Source organism: Ammospiza nelsoni, chromosome 10 (assembly GCF_027579445.1).
Source record: "Ammospiza nelsoni isolate bAmmNel1 chromosome 10, bAmmNel1.pri, whole genome shotgun sequence".
In the NCBI taxonomy this organism is placed as follows: domain Eukaryota; kingdom Metazoa; phylum Chordata; class Aves; order Passeriformes; family Passerellidae; genus Ammospiza; species Ammospiza nelsoni.
Genome location: NC_080642.1, coordinates 1,625,628 through 1,642,587, shown reverse-complemented (window position 1 = coordinate 1,642,587; position 16,960 = coordinate 1,625,628). Strand labels below are relative to the sequence as shown.

General features: G+C 53.5%; 2 protein-coding genes across 2 annotated transcripts; one reads left to right on the top strand and one right to left on the bottom strand.

Moving 5' to 3' along the window:
* GFM1 (G elongation factor mitochondrial 1) lies at positions 1 to 16,148 on the bottom strand. Its single transcript, XM_059478864.1, has 18 exons — positions 16,008 to 16,148; positions 15,214 to 15,366; positions 14,776 to 14,908; positions 14,182 to 14,386; positions 13,396 to 13,512; positions 12,735 to 12,885; positions 12,298 to 12,452; positions 11,483 to 11,567; positions 10,243 to 10,380; positions 9,648 to 9,749; positions 9,502 to 9,558; positions 9,044 to 9,181; positions 8,262 to 8,344; positions 2,941 to 3,103; positions 2,032 to 2,176; positions 1,217 to 1,377; positions 667 to 720; positions 1 to 406 (listed from the first exon to the last, which is right to left on the bottom strand). Exons 1-18 carry the CDS (start codon positions 16,059 to 16,061, stop codon positions 275 to 277), a joined length of 2,226 nt encoding a protein of 741 aa, XP_059334847.1. The 5' UTR covers positions 16,062 to 16,148; the 3' UTR covers positions 1 to 274.
* On the top strand, positions 3,476 to 9,332 carry LXN (latexin). The gene is made up of 6 exons (XM_059478866.1): positions 3,476 to 3,636; positions 4,653 to 4,715; positions 5,274 to 5,448; positions 5,976 to 6,112; positions 7,184 to 7,246; positions 7,855 to 9,332. The coding sequence occupies exons 1-6, from the start codon at positions 3,508 to 3,510 to the stop codon at positions 7,945 to 7,947; spliced, it is 660 nt and encodes a 219-aa protein (XP_059334849.1). The 5' UTR covers positions 3,476 to 3,507; the 3' UTR covers positions 7,948 to 9,332.
* Positions 16,149 to 16,960: the final 812 nt, after the last annotated feature.

Below are 16,960 nucleotides of genomic sequence, written 5' to 3'. Positions count from 1 at the left end.
TAAAAAATAAAATTATTTTAATAGATCTTGATTAAGACAAATCATCAGCCGTGTTTTAACATCTATTTGTTCCAAGAGCATTTACACAGAGCAATCCCGTGGTGATCCCCTGGTGCTGCTGACACCAGCCCAGAGGAAAGGTTCCATGATAAAATTCCAAGTCCAAATCCCACTGGAGCCCACCTTACCCAGCCAGCCTGGGCTGCTCCATGGCTTGGAAAAGCGAGTTGGAGAAGGCTGGGACAGACTGTCAGTGGGCTCCAGAGGAACCCCATCAGCTCTTGGCTTTGCCCTTTTTGGCAGGAAGTCTCCCCGTTGCTTCCAGGTATTTGTTGATGATTTCCTCCTGGGTGCTGGCTGAACAGGGGTGGTATTTGGAGTATTCCATGGTGTATTCCCCTTTTCCCTGCAGAGGTGGGAAAAGAAAGAGAGGATGGGCCATGTGCAACCCTGCTGGGCACACAGCTCCTGTCTGTGAAGGGATCCCAGGGATCCTCCTGATCTCACCCAAACAAACTCCTCAGTACAGGAGAATTGTTTGGCCAGCAATTCCACAGCTCTGCTCTGATCTCATTCCCTGCTGCAGCTGCCAGGGACAGGATGATCCAATGAGCCCAAATGTACAGAATCAAACACGTTTTACCAGAAAGGACCAGGAGGACTCACCTCTGTGCAAGACCTCAGCTCTGTGGCATATCCAAACATATCGTTCAGTGGCACCTAAAATCCAAACACATTTGCTCAAAATGAGGTTTTTTCCATCACTTTTGGGCTATCAGCTAATTAATCCCAATTATGACATAAAGAGTCAGTGCTGTGTGTAAACAGCTCTGATTTAATGATCTGCTGTTGTAAAGCATCTGTTATTTTAATTAATTTATATTTGCAGTGTGTTTTCAGCAGAAAAATCTGAGAGTTTGAGTGCACCAGGAACTGGAATATCCTAAATTCAGTGACGAGTCAACCAGCAAGGTTTGAGGTATCTGCAGACACTCCTCCAAGGACAATTTGAGAAGCAGAAGGGCCACAGGGCGTGGCTGTCCTGAGCCCCTCACCCAGCAGGAAAACACCCAGTGATCCTCTCCAATCATTTTTAAGAGGGAAATAAAAGGAGGAACATTAAAATCAAGTCACCCTACAGCTGTATCCATATAAACTGAGGAAAACAATGGAATCCAACACGGGGAAGGGGAAGTGAGGAGCAGTGAGCACTGACCTCAGCATAGAGGGTGAAGTAGCCCTCGGAGCCGTCCTGGCCCGTGATGACGCCGTGGCGCCGGTTGATCCCGGCTATCACTGCCCCCTGGAACTCCACGGGAGCCACCACCTCCACGGCCATGATGGGCTCCAGGATGCGCACGGCAGCGTTCTCCATGGCTGGGGAGGGATGGAAACAGGAGTGCAACATCAGAGGGGAGCCTGGTGCAAGGCACGCTGCTCCCGTGCACAGCAGCAGGTGGTTCGTGGTTAATATCATGGAAAAACCACCAGCGACACATGGAATTCCAGCTCCTGGCCTTTCATTCCTGGAGCCACAATCACAGAATCATTAAGGCTGGAAAAGACCCCCAGGATCATCGAGACCAACCTTTGGCTGACAGCACTGTGCTCACTAAACCCTACTGTGAAATGCCACAACACGCTGTGTAAGCACCTCCAGGGATTGTCACCCCAGCACTCCCAAGGCAGCCCCTCCCAGTGTCCAACCTCTCCTTCAGTGAAGGAATGTTCCCTAAAAAAGACCCACTTTGGCCAAATGTTCTCTTCCCACCCCGTAAGGATGAAACCAGTGGCACTGCTATACTGAATTCTAGAAAAACAGGATTTCCTTTGTACAGCCACAGGAATTATTGTGCCTCTTTCAGGAATTGTATAAACTCTTGTGCATGTTCTGCTCCATAAAACTGGGTAAGCTTTGGGGGAATGGATGGATGGATGGATGGATGGATGGATGGATGGATGGATGGATGGATGGAATAGGGGGTGGGTAGGTAGGTGGATGGATGGATCCCAGCCAGCAGGAGGCTGTACCTTGTTTGAGGGCTCCCTCTCCCGCCCTGATGAAGGAGATCTCATTGGAGTCCACCATGTGGTGGGCGCCGTCCTCCAGCACGAAGCGCACGCCGGAGATGCGGTGTCCCGAGAGCAGACCCTTCTCACAGGCATCTCTGAACCCCTGGGAATGAACAACACCTCCTGTCACCAGCAGGGACTGCAGCCTCTGCACTGCCAGCCTCTGCCACCTCAGCTTGGTTGTACAAACAAAACCCACACAACCAGGGAAAAACAGCCTCAGGGTTTGCCTTTGTAACAGATCCCACGGCCAAACCCCAAAGGAAAGCTCAGTGTGGAAAGAGCTCTTGCCTGGAGAACAAGATTCCTTTAAGACCATAATTTTTTTCAGGATCTGGCAAAAATCTTAAAGTGTTGCAGCATGGAAAAATGAAGGAATAATTGTAGGTTATTACAGGAATTCCAAGATGTTGGTAGGTTAATTAAAGCTCTGTGTAATAAATTATACAGTGAGGCAGTTACAGAGGAGATAAAGAAAGAGAATTTGGGAACTGAGGCAGGAAATGCAGCTTAATTACAGTTTCCTCTATAACTGGCCTCAGAGAAGTCACAGAAGAATTGGGGTTGGGAGGAGAATTGTGAAGCCACAACCAGAAGCAGAAGAGGCCAGGAAAAAGCAGCTTGAGCAGGAGGCTCTCACAAGGGAAACAGAGGCAGCACACATCACCAAAAACAACAGCAGCTCCTGAATTAACTGGAAACCCCAGGAATGCAAGACATGGAGTAAAACCACACAGCTGTGATCCTGCTGCCACTGGAGCAACAGGAACAGCCTCCTTTCCTGGTAAGGCAGACACAGCAAACGTGGGTGGTACTGCAGGAACACAAGAGCAATCAGGATTTTCTGTGCCACAGAGGGGTCTGTACCTTTTCCACAGCGGGCACAAACTGCTTGGGAATATTTGTGCCAATGGTTCTGTCCTCAAACTCCAGTTTGGTGAAGTCCTCTGGCTCCAGGGGCTCCAGCACTCCGATCACTTTGCCATACTGGCCGGCTCCTCCCGACTGCTTCTTGTGGGTGAACTCAAACCTAAACCCAACAACACCCCAAACGCCAGGTCACTCGTGAAACCATCCACAGCTGTCTGTGGAAAACATTCCCATTCTGCATTTCAGACAATCACAGACTGGTTTGGGCTGGAAGGGAATTTAAATTCAAAATTCCACGGGCAGGGACACTTTCTGCTATCCAAGGCTGCTCCAAGCCCCGTCCAACCTGGACGCTTTCGGGGAGCAGCCACAAATTCCCTGGAAAACCTGTGCTAGGGCCTCCCCGCCCTCCCGATCTGCCATGTAAGGCCGTGTGACACGCTATCTATCGCAGGGCAGGGACGCTCTGCCCCGCAGCGCCCGGCCCGGCTCGGAGCCCGCCCCGCCCGCTGCGGCCCCGCCCGGCGCTTCCTGCGGGAGGAGGAAGCGGCTCCCGGGCCGTCCATGGAGCTGCATCCCGGCCGCTTCCCGGCCGCCCGCGCCGCCGCCGTGGCCGTGGGGCACCTGCGGTACCTGCGGGGCGGCCCCGGCACCGGGCTGCGGCTGCGGGAGCTGCGCCGGGCACGGCGCCAGGTGAGCGGCAGGGACCGGGAACCGACACCGGGAACGGGGAACGGCAGCTGGCACCGGGAACCGGGAGCCAACACGAGAACCGGCAGCGGGAACCGACACCGGCAAGGGCTTTCCCTCGGGCACAGCCGCACGGGAGGGGTGCAGGTCCCGCTCCGGGGACATCCCAAAGCCGCCGGGCGCGCCCCGGTGGCACCGCTCAGGTGACCCTGCCTTGTGCCGTGTCCTTCCCAGCCGCAGCCGCTCCGGGCTGGTGGCACTGTCACCGCGGCGGTGACACCGCCTGGCCCTGTCTGGGCTCCCGGCAGGAGCTCGGTGTCACCGCGGGCGGGGCAGCGCTGGGGACACAGCCCGTGTGTCACCTGTGGGCACAGCGCCGCCCAGAGAGCCCTGCCCTGGCACGGCACCGGCACCGGGCCAGCAGGAGGCTCCCGGGGAGGAGGAGGAGGGTGCTGGGTGCTCCTGTGCGTGCCGGGACACAGAACAGCCCCGCCCTGGCTCTGCAGGGACACCTGGCACTGCAGGGGCACAGCAAAGCTGGCACTGCGGGGACACCTGGCACAGCAAACCCCTCCCAAAGCAAGGGCACAGCAAACCCCACCTGCTCCCTTCTTTAAAGCCAGAAAAATACAGGGCATGATCCAGTTCATAATAACCCGCAAAATGGAATTAATAGAGGGAAGCACTGAAGGCTTGTAGGGGAGTATTTAACTAAGCAGCAAATTCTTGGGTAGTATCACACAGGAGCCCAAAATTGGTAATTCAGGGGTGTTCAAGGATAGAAGTGAGGGTGGAGAGGCCCTGGCACAGAGTGCCCATCCCTGGCAGTGCCCAAGGCCAGGCTGGATGGGACCTGGAGCAACCTGGGGTAGTGGAAGGTGTCCCATGGCAGGGGTGGCACTGGATGGGATTTAAGGTCCCTTCCAACCCAAACCATCCTGGGATGCTCTGATTTTGTCCAGGATGCAGCCATTCAGCATTTGCCAAAATAAATGTTATTAATATTTTCCCTTTTTTAGGACATTGATGGTGTGGGGCACAAGTACTACCTGGACCTGGAGCTGGAGGATGTCCTGGACAAAGTGAGTCACACTGGTTTCATTACACAGCACTTGATACTTTGAATCATGCTCCTGATTTTTCTGTGCTGCCAATCAGGCCCCAAAAAGGCTGAATTTTAACCAAAAGGAACCCACTGACCACATGGTACCTTCCACTACACCACCAGGCAATGGTGCAGGGAGGACAAGGACATTTCAGTGTCACCCAGCTCCACCTGAACAGCACAAGGGACATTCTGCACCCCAACACTGCCCTTCCATCACTGCAGAAAGCAAATCCCACCCAAGGGACATTCTGCACCCCAACACTGCCCTTCCATCACTGCAGAAAGCAAAACCCACCCAAGGGACATTCTGCACCCCAACACTGCCCTTCCATCACTGCAGAAAGCAAATCCCCCCCTCAAACATTCACAGAAATGCCAGGAATTCAACCTTGTCTTAAATAATCACAAACATCTGGGGACCAGACTCAGAGAAAGCAGCAACTACATACAAATGACATTTCAGAAGTGCAAATGACCCTGGTTATACACACACTCTACCAGCTAATAATGCACATCATTAACTCTGCCACAGGACAGGACTGTGAACTGCACTGCTGAGGTTCTGTATCACCTAGGCAGCAAAACCTCTGCTCCAGATGTGCAGCTGACAGTGCAGGGAGAGCTCAGGAGCACAGAGGAGGCAGACAAGGAGTTCTACCATCGGATCAGGAGCCTGGAAAAGGAGCTTGTGGCTGAGAACATCCCAGGTACAGGCCAGGGCTGGCACAGGGCTCAGGCCTTCACCTTTCTCTTTTTGGGGGGTCTGCAGTCACAGCCACTGCATTTATTCCTGATCCTGAGAGTTCTGGAAAAGCAGCTGGCACTGGCACCTGCCCCTGCTCCCTCTGAGGGTGTCCTGGCACAAGTGCACAACGAGGGGCTGCTCTCACCCCAGAGCCAGCCCTGCCCTCGAGCCCTGGGATTTCTGTTCAGAGCAAAAAGTGGAGGAGAACACCCTGGCGGTGCCCCAGGCCAGGCTCTAGGGGCTGGGAGCAGCTGGGACAGTGGCAGGTGTCCCTGCCGTGGCAGGGGTGGCACTGGGTGGGATTTAAGGGCCCTTCCCACCCAAACCATTCAGGGTTGTGTGAAGTGGGAGGAGAACCCTGTGGCGATGGAGCAGCTGTTCCCAAGCTGGGGAAGGCAGTGTGGCAGGACTGGAGCAGCCAGCCCTGTGTGAGGTGACAATGCTCTGTGAAGGGCTCTCTTTCACACCCAGCGTTTGTTTTGATTGCAGACAGCCACGGGAACGTTCCCCCAGAGCTGGAGCCCATCCACCTGCTGGCCTGGGCGGCCTCTGGCTACGTGATCTGGCAGAATTCCACTGAAAACACCAACTTCAACCTTGCCCAAGTGAAACACGTGAAGCAAGTGGTGAGTTACCAGCAGGGACAGAATCCCACACTGGGCTGGGATGGAGGGACATTAAAGCTCATCCCATTCCCCCCCTGCATGGGCAGGGACACCTTGCACAGCCCAGGGTGCCCCAACCCATCCAGCCTGGCCTTGGCTTTCCCTGGAAAGTACTCACGAGCTAAGCAGTTGTGGCAAGGACAATAAATTAAATTAACAGAATTCCACAGATCCTCCCAGTTCTGCTGTGTTCTGTTAGAGAAAATCGATTCTGAGTTAAGAATAACCCTGAAGTGATCATCAGCTTTAAATTCAAGGCAATTTTCCACAGGAGCCAGGAAAAAGCAGCAGGATTTGGGTGTTTAGAAAACCAAAAGCTCCAGAAGTTTTGTCCCTCTGAACAGACAGTGAATTCCCAGGAAGTTCTGGGTCTGAAGGAAAGTCAGGAATTCCTTGTGGGAGGATGGATTTGTGAATGTTTTGCTCCCTCTGATGGCATTTTAGAGAATTCACAGCTGCTGGAGGGCTGTGCACCAGCAAGAGTTTAAAGATTTTCTCTAACAAACTTAAGGATAAAGGACACAAATAACTATTAACTAACCCAGATTAACTGCCATCTCTCTAGTTTTGTCCCTTTTTCCCTGAAAACACAGGAAAATAATCTATTCCAAAGGCCAGGGATTATTTTGTCACTCAGAACCCCTGGCTGTCACTCACTGTAAGGCCTCTGGAGTGTCCTTATCCTCCTGACAATTTTATTTGGGATTGTTTGGGTTAAACTGACACCTGCTAGAATGAGGTGTTCCCATCCCAAAGAATTCCTGACAGGTCTGGTCTCTGTAAGGCAGGAATTAGCAGTTTAAAGCTTTACATTCACTGTCTCCAGTGCAGTTTTGGAGTGCACAGAAATTCAAACCAAGAGCCTTTAGTTTTGTTACAATGCCTGAGCTCCTCCTGCTTCATTTGTGATCAGGAGCTGCCAGTTTTATCTGAAATCCATGAGGGAATTTTTGTGATAACCACGGAGAACTAAACACTTTTTCTGAGGTGGGAGAATCCCCAAATTCAGCCCTTTTCATCCTGTCTTTGCAGAAAAGAAATGATGATGATCTTCAGTTTGACTTTGTGGTTCTACTCCATGAAATGGTGTCCCAGGTAAATAGTTTTACTCCTAAAAAGACTTTAGTGGGTGTTTTAGGACTGCAGCTGTGTGAGCTCCAGCTCAGACACAGATCTGATGCTGCAGGGTGAGCTCAGGGTCCCCATCCCTGCCTGTCTCAGCATTCCAGGAACAACAGCAGCAATTCCCAGCTGCTCTGGGGCTTTGCTGGGAATGGCTGAGGCTCAAATCTGGTTCCTCACAGCTCTCCTTGGGAGATCCCAGTGCCACAGTGGGCAGGGCTAAAGGGGAGGGGCAGCTGGAGCATCCTGGATGCTGAATTCCAGAAAGGATCCTCCATGGCCCAGGATAATCCCAGTAACCCCCAGCAGAAACCCTCCCAGAACAGCATTTACATCTGTGCTAATCTCCAGCAAAATTCTGGGATCTGAGCAGGTTTTTCATAGGAAAACCACAGAAAATTGGGAAGGGAAACTCCTGACTGTAACAATCCAGGGATCTCCCTCCCAGCTCCCAGCTCCACTGCTCCTGACCCCCTGCACTCCCATTCCCTTGGGTTTAATTCCCAAGTTTCCCATCAGGAAGCTCCTGGCTGGCTTGGGGGGCAGCAGGGGCTGCTGACAGAGCTGTGTGTGCCCCACAGGAGGTGCTGCCCTGGGAGGTGACCCTGCTGTGGCACCCCCAGCGCGGGGCCCGAGTGCCCCAGAGCGGCGCCGCGGGGGCACCGAGATCCTGAGGGCAACTGGGAGCAACTGGGAGCAACTGGGAGCTCCTGAGAACAACTGGGAGCAACTGGGAGCAACTGGGAACCCTCAGCAACTCTGGGAACTTCTGAGCACCCCTGTGAAGCTGGAAACACCTGGAAACTCCTGAGCACCTCTGGGAAGCCCTGGGAGCTCCCACACCTGGAAGGAGCAGGTGGGAGTGGGGACCAAGCACAGCACCAGACATGAAATGAAACCTTCCTGGGTGTGTCTGATCCCAGAATTCCAAAGGGACCTCCCCTCCCTCCCAGGGATGAATGCAGCAATTCCCAGCAGGAATACTCACGGCACAGGGGCACAGATGTTCTCCCTGAAGGACACTTTGGGCTTCCCCATGGTGCAAGGACAGCCATATTCCCTCTCCATCCTCTGCAGGAGGAAACCCACAGTGGTTAGGGTCATTCCTTTGGGAATTATTTAGTAACTTCATCAGCATTAATCACTTTTTTGGTTGGGGGTTGGATTGATTTTTGAGGCTTTTTGTTTTTTGGTTTTTGGTTTTTTTTAATTAACAAATTATTCCCCATCAACTTCAAGACATGCATCTTCAGATGCAGGGAAAGGAAACAAAATTAATTATGTTATTAAAATTCAGGTTTTTCAAGGCAAAAATCACTTTTTTCCTCATTTTGTCAATATTTAAGATACATCTTTTTGTGTTAAGATTAAAACATAGACATCAGCTGAAATGAAACAAATCCCTCTAACTACTCCTTTCTCCCTACACCAGCTTTTATTAGGGAATGATACATTTAAAACCACAGAAACAGAGGATTTTTCTGTAGAAATTAATTATAATTAGGTATTATTAATTATCAGAAGCAAAGGCTACTAGAGCAAAGTGTAGTGTTTAATACATTTTTTATGGATCGCACCAAATCCTAAAAATATTCCAGGCAAATTTTCCTTTTAGAAACCTTCAGAACGGAACCACTAGAGAGAAAGAACCTTCAAATGTTGACTTAAAAGTCCAAGTTTTCCCTGAGCAGCTGGAAGGAACAGGGAGGAGGAAGAGGAGATGGGAAAAGAGGCAGAAGCAGAGTCCATGGGATGTGCTCCCCCAGTTACCTGGGCATAGATCTCCAGGTGCAGCTCCCCCATGCCAGACACAATGGTCTCCTTGCTCTCCTCATCAAAGTGGACCCTGAAGGTGGGATCTTCCCTGGTGAAGCGGCCCAGGCCTTTGGAAAACTTATCCAGGTCATTCTGAAACACGAGCCAAGATTTACTCAACACCCATCAGTCACTCCAAGAAAAAAGCCTCAAGTTTTCCCATCCATGCTGAGCATTTCTGCTCTTTGGGTTATTTTATGGGAGATTTCTAACTCTTGATTAAAGTGTTAATTATTTATTTCAAGGTCATGCTTCTGGCTGAGTGACGGCATCCAGCTCTGGGTTATCCAATGGATAAAATCATGGATATTTGGGATAAAACACTTTCCAACAGTGCTTAGACTGTTCCATGAAATCACAAAGCAGCAGAGGGAGGGAACTCAGGGAGAAGAGGTTGGTCCAAAGGCTCCTACCTTGTTGGAAGGCTTCATGGCCACGGAAATGACAGGATCAGGGACGTGGATGGATTCCTGTGTGGCCAAGGAAAAGGAGATTACAAATTCCAGCAAAATCCTGGTGACTGGCAGTGCCTGAGGCAGCCAGGGCCAGGGGGGCTCACCATGGAGATGTCAGTGCTGGTTTTATCCGTGAACGTGTCCCCGCTGGCACAGTCGATCCCAAACAGGGCACAGATGTCCCCAGCATAAACTTCATTGACATCCTGAGGGAAGGAAAACTCCTCTGCACACAGCACTGGGATCAGAGCAGCTGGGGCTGCCCCTGGATCCCTGCAGGTGTCCAGGGCCAGGCTGGACAGGGCTGGGATCACCCTGGGATCGTGGAAGGTGTCCCTGCCCTTGTGGCTGGATGATCCTTAAGGTCCCTTCCATCCCACACCATTCCAGGATTGATTCTGTCCTTCCCTCACACCCAAACTCCGCCTGGATTGTAGAAGATCCACAAACACTGTGTTTTAAGGCTTGACACTGAGCTCCTTAAAAACTCTGAGCTTGGATAAAAAGCTCTGCAAATCTCCCTCTTTATTCAAAGGACAAAAGGGAGGGCTCGGCTTGGATTAATTCTGGATCAAACGAAGCAAAGACCATCCTGTGCTTCAGGATCATCATCCGGGGTGACCCAGGGGCTCAGCAGTGCTGACCCACCCAGGGTGGCCCAGGGGCTGGCAGCCCATCCCTGGGGAGGGACCCACTCACCTCCATGGTGTCCGAGTGCATCCGGACCAGTCTCTGCACCCTGACCTTCTTGCCCGTGCGGGTGTTGTAGATGTAATCTGACTTCTTCAGCATCCCCTGGTACACCCTGACGTAGGTTAACTGCCCAAACTTGCCAGCCTGCGAGCACAACCCACCAAGATCTGGTCATTCTGGGAACCACTGATGCCTCAGGTTTTAGTTTTTATATTTTTCACATTCTGTGCTGCTTTAGTGTGTGGGTCTGAGCTTCTCATGAGGGGATGGTGAGCTGTGTGCGCAGAGCAGGAGACAAAACAATTCCTGCTCCAGCTGGGCACCAAGGACAAATGACCCAAATCTCAGCCCAGGAGCACAAACCCCGTGGGCTGGAGAGAGAAAAACAAGCAGGGTGGGACTGCAGGGGCTAAAGCTGCAATGGGACAATGAACTGCAAGGTGCAAATGGAGCAGAGCTGATCCCAGGGAGAGACCCCGGCAGCGCTCGTGCATTTTGGGGCCATTTTGGTTCATCTTGGGTGCAGCCCTGGCTGGGCTCTGGTGCTGCCCAAGGTGGATCCATGGAGGAGATCCTTTGGGTAAATCCCTGCTTTATTCTGGGACTCTGCCCAGCCTCTGCTCCAGGGCAGCCTGCACAAGGCATCAGCAGCTCCAATTCCAAGCACCAGCTGCACTGACTAAATGTGGTGTGAGTTTCCACACTACTACTGGAAATGAAAGATTCTTAACAGCTTTCATTTGGCTCTGCAATGGAATTTGGCAATTTTCTGAACCAATTTTTCACTCCCAAACCTTCCCAAGAGACTCATGCTACCATGGAATGTGGCTAGCCATTTTCCATATTCCATAGGAATCCTGAAGTGCTGCTCTCTAAGTAGCAAACAACTTATCTGCTTAAATCTCTGCACTTTTTCCTCTCTGACTCTCTCATGTCCCATTGTTTCCAAGGCCAGGATTTTTCCCTGAAAATATTTCCATTAAGCCAACAATCCTCTAGATGTTCAAGTTTTAACTAAGAAAACCAGGAAATACTTGAGGTCCAGAACCCACCCTGAAGTTCCAAACTGGCAGAGTTTTTGGATTTTAGGGTTGAAGCCTTTTTTTTTAAAAAGAAGTTAAATTTCAATTGAAATCAAATATAAACTGCTTTTCAGTATAAAGTGGTTTAAAAGTCTGCTGTAGGTGAGTTTTGGTAGCCCCACCTGGGCTCTCCATGACTGTGGAAGGAGCAGAGTGAGACTCACCTCCAGCTTGAAGGCAAGGCCAATAAAAGGCTGGGAATCGTCACGAGCAGAGTTCAACAGGAACTTGGTTTGGTCCTGAGAATCCCTGAGAAACAGGGATGAGACGGGGGAGAGGTTAGGAACCAACACAGGAGCTTCCTCTAAACATTTACAGGCTCTGCTGTTGGGGGTCACACGTCTGGGTGGGCTCTGCTCCCAGGGACAGGAGCAGAGGGAACGGCCTCAGGCTGGGCCGGGGCAGCTCAGGGTGGAATTTCCCCATGGAAAGGGTGGTGAGGCCTTGGCAGGGGCTGCCCAGGGAGCTTTGGAATGCCCATCCCTGGAGGTGACACTCAGAGCTCTGGGCTGGGTGACAAAGGGAGGACTGGGCACAGCTTGGACTCAAAGATCCTGGAGCTCTTTTCCAGCCTCAGGGATTCTGGGATTCATGTCCATTAGAATAAAACACTATTTACACACTTGGCACATGCTCCCTCCTCTAGGCAGGCCTAGCTTTAAGGGCTGCCATCAATTCTAGAGAATTATCTGACAATCATTTTCCAAATGCAACACTGAATGTGGTAAAATCCCAGCACAGAGTAACCCTTGAATGAGAGAGGAGCTTTGGGACTTTGTGCCCAATGCTGGTGGCACTGTTTGACACCAATGGTAAAGGATTGTGGATCCTGTTAGGAATGTTTCCTGCTTTGAAACTATTCCATGGAATCCCAGACTGGTCTGGGTGGGAAGGGTCCTTAAAGGCCATCGAGGGCCATGGGCAGGGACACTCCAGAGCCCTGCTCCTGGACACCCCTGCTGCTGCTGGATGCACTCACCCCTGGTTGAGGAGGGCGTAGTTCTCCACCTCAGAAGGGTTGGGAAGGTATTCCAGGACAGCATCCAGCAGTGGCTGCACCCCTTTGTTCTTCAGAGCACTTCCCACGAGGACAGGGGTGAAGGATTTCTGCAGCGTTGCCCTCCTGATTGCCAGCTGAAAAACATCCCTGTGAACTCCTCCTGCAGCACAGCCCAACTCCCTGGATTTCCTGGGCCTCTCCTGGAGCAAAGAGCTGCTCCCACAGTCCCCTGGACACCCCCCAACACAAGGGCTTCCCATAAAACCTGCTCTCCAGAATTCTCCAACAGATTGGGAACGGGCCCTCCCTGGGGGGAGGGGGGGAATGGAGTTCAGCTGTGGTGACACAACTCCAGTGAACAGAATTCCTGATACATTGATTGAAGGATGAGGGAACAGGCAGTCCAAGGAAAGTACCTTTAACTGTGCAGCTGTGGGAATCTTCTCCTCCAGGAACAGCTCCCCCAGGAGCTCATCAGCATCGGCCACGCACTCGATGAGCTCCCGGCGCCGCTCGGCAGCCTCTGCCCGCAGCTCCGCCGGGATCTCCTCCACCCGCACGCTCTGCCTGCACACACAGGGGCACAGGGACCCCCAGGATTGCACAGGGACCCCCAGGAGTTCCACAGGGACCCCCAGTAATCTCCAGGAATCCCACAGGGATCAATCAGCCTGCCCACCCCTGGCGTGACCACCCTGACTGAGAACACTCCACCCTGGGAAGAATCCCCTGTGAAGATCAGTGTGTTATCTCTGGTGTGGGAGGCTCCTTCCCACTGCTGGCAGGGATCAGGGAAACCTCCCAGCAGCTCACCCACAGCTGATCTCCATCCCAGGGAGCCACACACGCTGCAGGATCCCCGCATGGAGCACTCTCCTGCTTCTCCAGGTGGGAAGTGTGGCCACCACCCCTTCACAGCAGCCAAGTCCTGCTGCAGCCACCCCCACCCAGAGCTCCCTGCAGGCCCTGGGCACGAGCCCTTCCCAAATTTCCAGAGAGCTGGGTTTCACCTCTGAAGAGAAACTGCAGGAATTCTTCCCAGCTCCAGTTAGAAAAGAAGCAATTTCCAGGACTTACCCAAGTGCCCCATCAAAATAGATTGCTTTTTCTTCAATGAGATCTATAATTCCTTTAAAGTTTCCTTCCAGCCCAATTGGAATCTGAACAAAAGCTGCATTGTGTTTCAACTTGGATCTGAAAAAGGGAAAATAGGAATTATCGAATAAAAAAGTAATTTCTATGTGTGTGCTCCAGATGGTCTTTGAGCAACATCCCCCTCCCACAAAATCCATGTTTTGTCCTTTGGACAGTGCCCAATTCTGCCAATACGGATAAAAACCACCCAGCTGTGGTTTAGGGCTTTGTGTCCCACCTTTTGTATCCCAAGAGGGAGCAATTCCCATGGGAAAGGCAGCAGGGGAAACCAGTTTGAGATTGATTGCTTGATTAAAGGAGTTGCCTCCCCCTTAATGAGTATTAATGAGATTATCTCATGGATGAAATTAGGCAGGGAAAGGCTGGGAGTAAACAGGACTTCCAGGAATCCAAAGCACCCTGTGTCACCTCCCTGCTGGAATTTCAGCAGGATCCAGGGAAAACTAAGGGCTGCTCTCAAAGTGGGTCCTGATACAGTTCCACCAACAAAGCAAACACCAAACCTCAGCCCTTGGTCATTGCAGGTCCTGGCTGACACCAATATTTGGGGGGTTTTGGGACAATGGAGATTTGTCCTGGCTCAGGTCAGGATTTAACCCCGAGTCAGGAATTCTCCAAACTGCAGCTCCCAAGAGGAGCCTTTCCAACACTGCTCCTAATGAGCTGCCACGGGGATGGAATTTCAGGAATCACTGCAAATGCCAAAACCTGAGCTGCTGCACTGCTCTGGCCGGGTTGGAGCCCATCCTGTCCAGTTTGTTGATGAAGGTGAGGAAGGGGACGTTGTAACGCTTCATCTGCCTGTTGACAGTGATGGTCTGGCACTGCACACCTCCCACGGCACAGAGAACCAGGATGGCTCCATCCAGCACCCTCAGAGACCTCTCCACTTCAATGGTAAAGTCCACATGGCCTGGATAACAAACACAAATAAAATGATAAATGCACTGAAGTGATGGAGCACAGAGTCACGGAATGGTTTGGGTGGGAAGGGACCTTAAACCCCATTCCAGCCCTGCCATGTGCAGGGACACCTCCCACTGTCCCAGGCTGCTCCAAACCCCATCCAGCCTGGCCCTGGGCACTGCCAGGGATGCAGGGGCAGCCCCAGCTGCTCTGGGCACTCTGTGCCAGGGCCTGCCCACCCTCACAGGGAACAATTCCTTCCCTATATCCCATCTATCCCTCTGTCAGTTTGAACCCATCACTCCACGTTCTATCACAACCAGGGACACAAAGATGCAGCACATGCCCTGTATCCATGAGGAACAGCAATCCCCAGGTGCTGCCAGCTGCCCGTACCTGGCGTGTCAATGATGTTGATGTTGGTGTCCTTCCACATGGTGTAAGTGGCTGCAGACTGGATGGTGATGCCCCGCTGTCGCTCCAGCTCCATGGAGTCCATGACAGCTCCAACTCCATCCTTACCTTTCACCTTAGGAGAAATTAAAAAACTAGCTCAAGGAGTTTGCTAAGAATTCACATCCCATCCCTGGAAGTGTCCAAGGCCAGGCTGGCCAGGCTGGTTGCTTGGAGCAACCTGATCTGTGGAAGGTGTCCCTGCCCATGGCAGGGGGTGGAATGGGTGAGCTTTAAGCTCTCTTCCCACCCAAACCATTCCATGATATTGTGAATCCACATGCAGGAGTGATGCTGCACGGACTGAGCATCCTCCCTCACGCAGAAGAACACAGCGTGGAGGTGAGTCCCAGGAACATCCCAATGGGAGCTCGGCCCGACCTCGTGCATCTGCGCGATCCTGCCCGTGTAGAACAGGATCCGCTCCGTCAGCGTGGTCTTGCCGGAGTCGATGTGAGCCGAGATGCCGATGTTCCTGATCCTCTCGTTGGGAAGGACCCCCGAGGAGCAGAGCCGGCACGAGGTCAGCAGGAGCTGCAAGGCAACACAAGGGCACCGGCTCAGCCAGGGGTGATCCAACACAGCTCACAGGACACCAGCAATGGGACCGGGGGAAACGGCCTCAGGCTGGGCCAGGAGAGGCTCAGGGTGGACACCAGGAGGAATTTCTCTATGGAAAGTGTGGTCAGGCTTTGGCAGGGGCTGCCCAGGGAGGTTTGGAGTGCCCATCCCTGGAGGTGTCCCAGGAATTCCTGGAGGTGGCACTCGGTGCTCTGGGCTGGGGACAAGGTGAGCATCGGGCACAGCTGGGACTCGATGGTCTTGGAGGGCTTTTCTAAGGTAATTTATCCTGGGATTCGCTGTGCCCATGGCTAAACTGCCAAACCGCTTCCCCACGGCTTCCCGTCAGTCTATGGCGAACCGGTCACCCCGAGCCGAGTGGCCTTTCCAGGGTCACCTCGGAGCTGTCACCGCACCGCGCACCCCGCCCCGCGGCGCATTGCCGGTATCCCTATCCCCATCCATGTGACCGGGAGCTGCTCGTTCCCTGCAGCTGCTGCGGCCCGTCCGGGCTGTCCCTCCGCCCTCCATCCCTTCTGCTCCCGGCCCCCTCCCCTCCCCTCCCTGAGGCGCCGTCCCCTCATGCGGGCGCGGGGCGGTCCCGCCGCCGGTACCTGGATGTGCTGCGGGCGGCCGGGGGCCAGCCCGGCCCGTAACACCCTGAGCATGGCCCCGGCTGCGGCTGCGGCCCCGCTCCCGGCTCCAATCCCGGCTCCAATCCCGGCTGCAGCCCCGGGTCGCTCCCGCCTCTTCCGGGGCTCCGCGCAGGCGCCGCGGTCCCGTCCGGTCCCTCACGGGCTCCTCCGGTGGCGGTGGGAGCCCTGAGGGGGCAATGGAGGCGGGGGGTTCTCATCTCCCCCCCAGTCCCTCAGGGAGCGGTGGCACCTGGCGGGAGCCCCAGGGGCGGAATGGAGAGGGGAGGCTCTCCTGTTCCCCCGGCCCCTCACGGGCCCCTCAGGGAGCGGCACCGGGCGGGAGCCCTGAGGGGAGAACGGAGAAGGGAGGCTCGCACCGAGCCCATCCCGGAGCCGCCCTCGGGCTGGTCCCTTCCCGGGAGCCTTCGTGAACCAGCCGTGGAGTCCCGGTGTGCGGAATTCTCCCGAGTGCGGCCTGAAAGGGGCGGATTTCAGCCGAACCATGGAGCGGACGGAGCCCGCACCGGCGGCGGGGTCACAGCCCGGGAGTTTGGGAATTAGCAGGAATTAAAAACACCTGCAGAGCGGCGCTCTCTGGCCCGGGGGGCTGAAGTGCCGGGAATGGGGAACACAAGGTTGGGATGGGGCACGGGGACCCGTTTGCAACACGTCGTTGAAATCTACTCTTGATACAAAATTACTCCCCGGGAGCTGCTCTCATACCTGCAAAGGCTCCAGGAGCGGCTCTGAAACTGAAAGAGGCCCTCTCCGTACTCTGGTTCCACCAAGCTTTTATTTTTGTGGAAAACGCATGCTCACCTCTGGAAACAGAGGGATTTCCAGAGAATCCGGGACTGGTTCTGCTAAATCCCATCCCATTCCATCCCTCCATGGGCAGGGACACTGCCGAGAGCCCAGCTTTCCTTCACTGA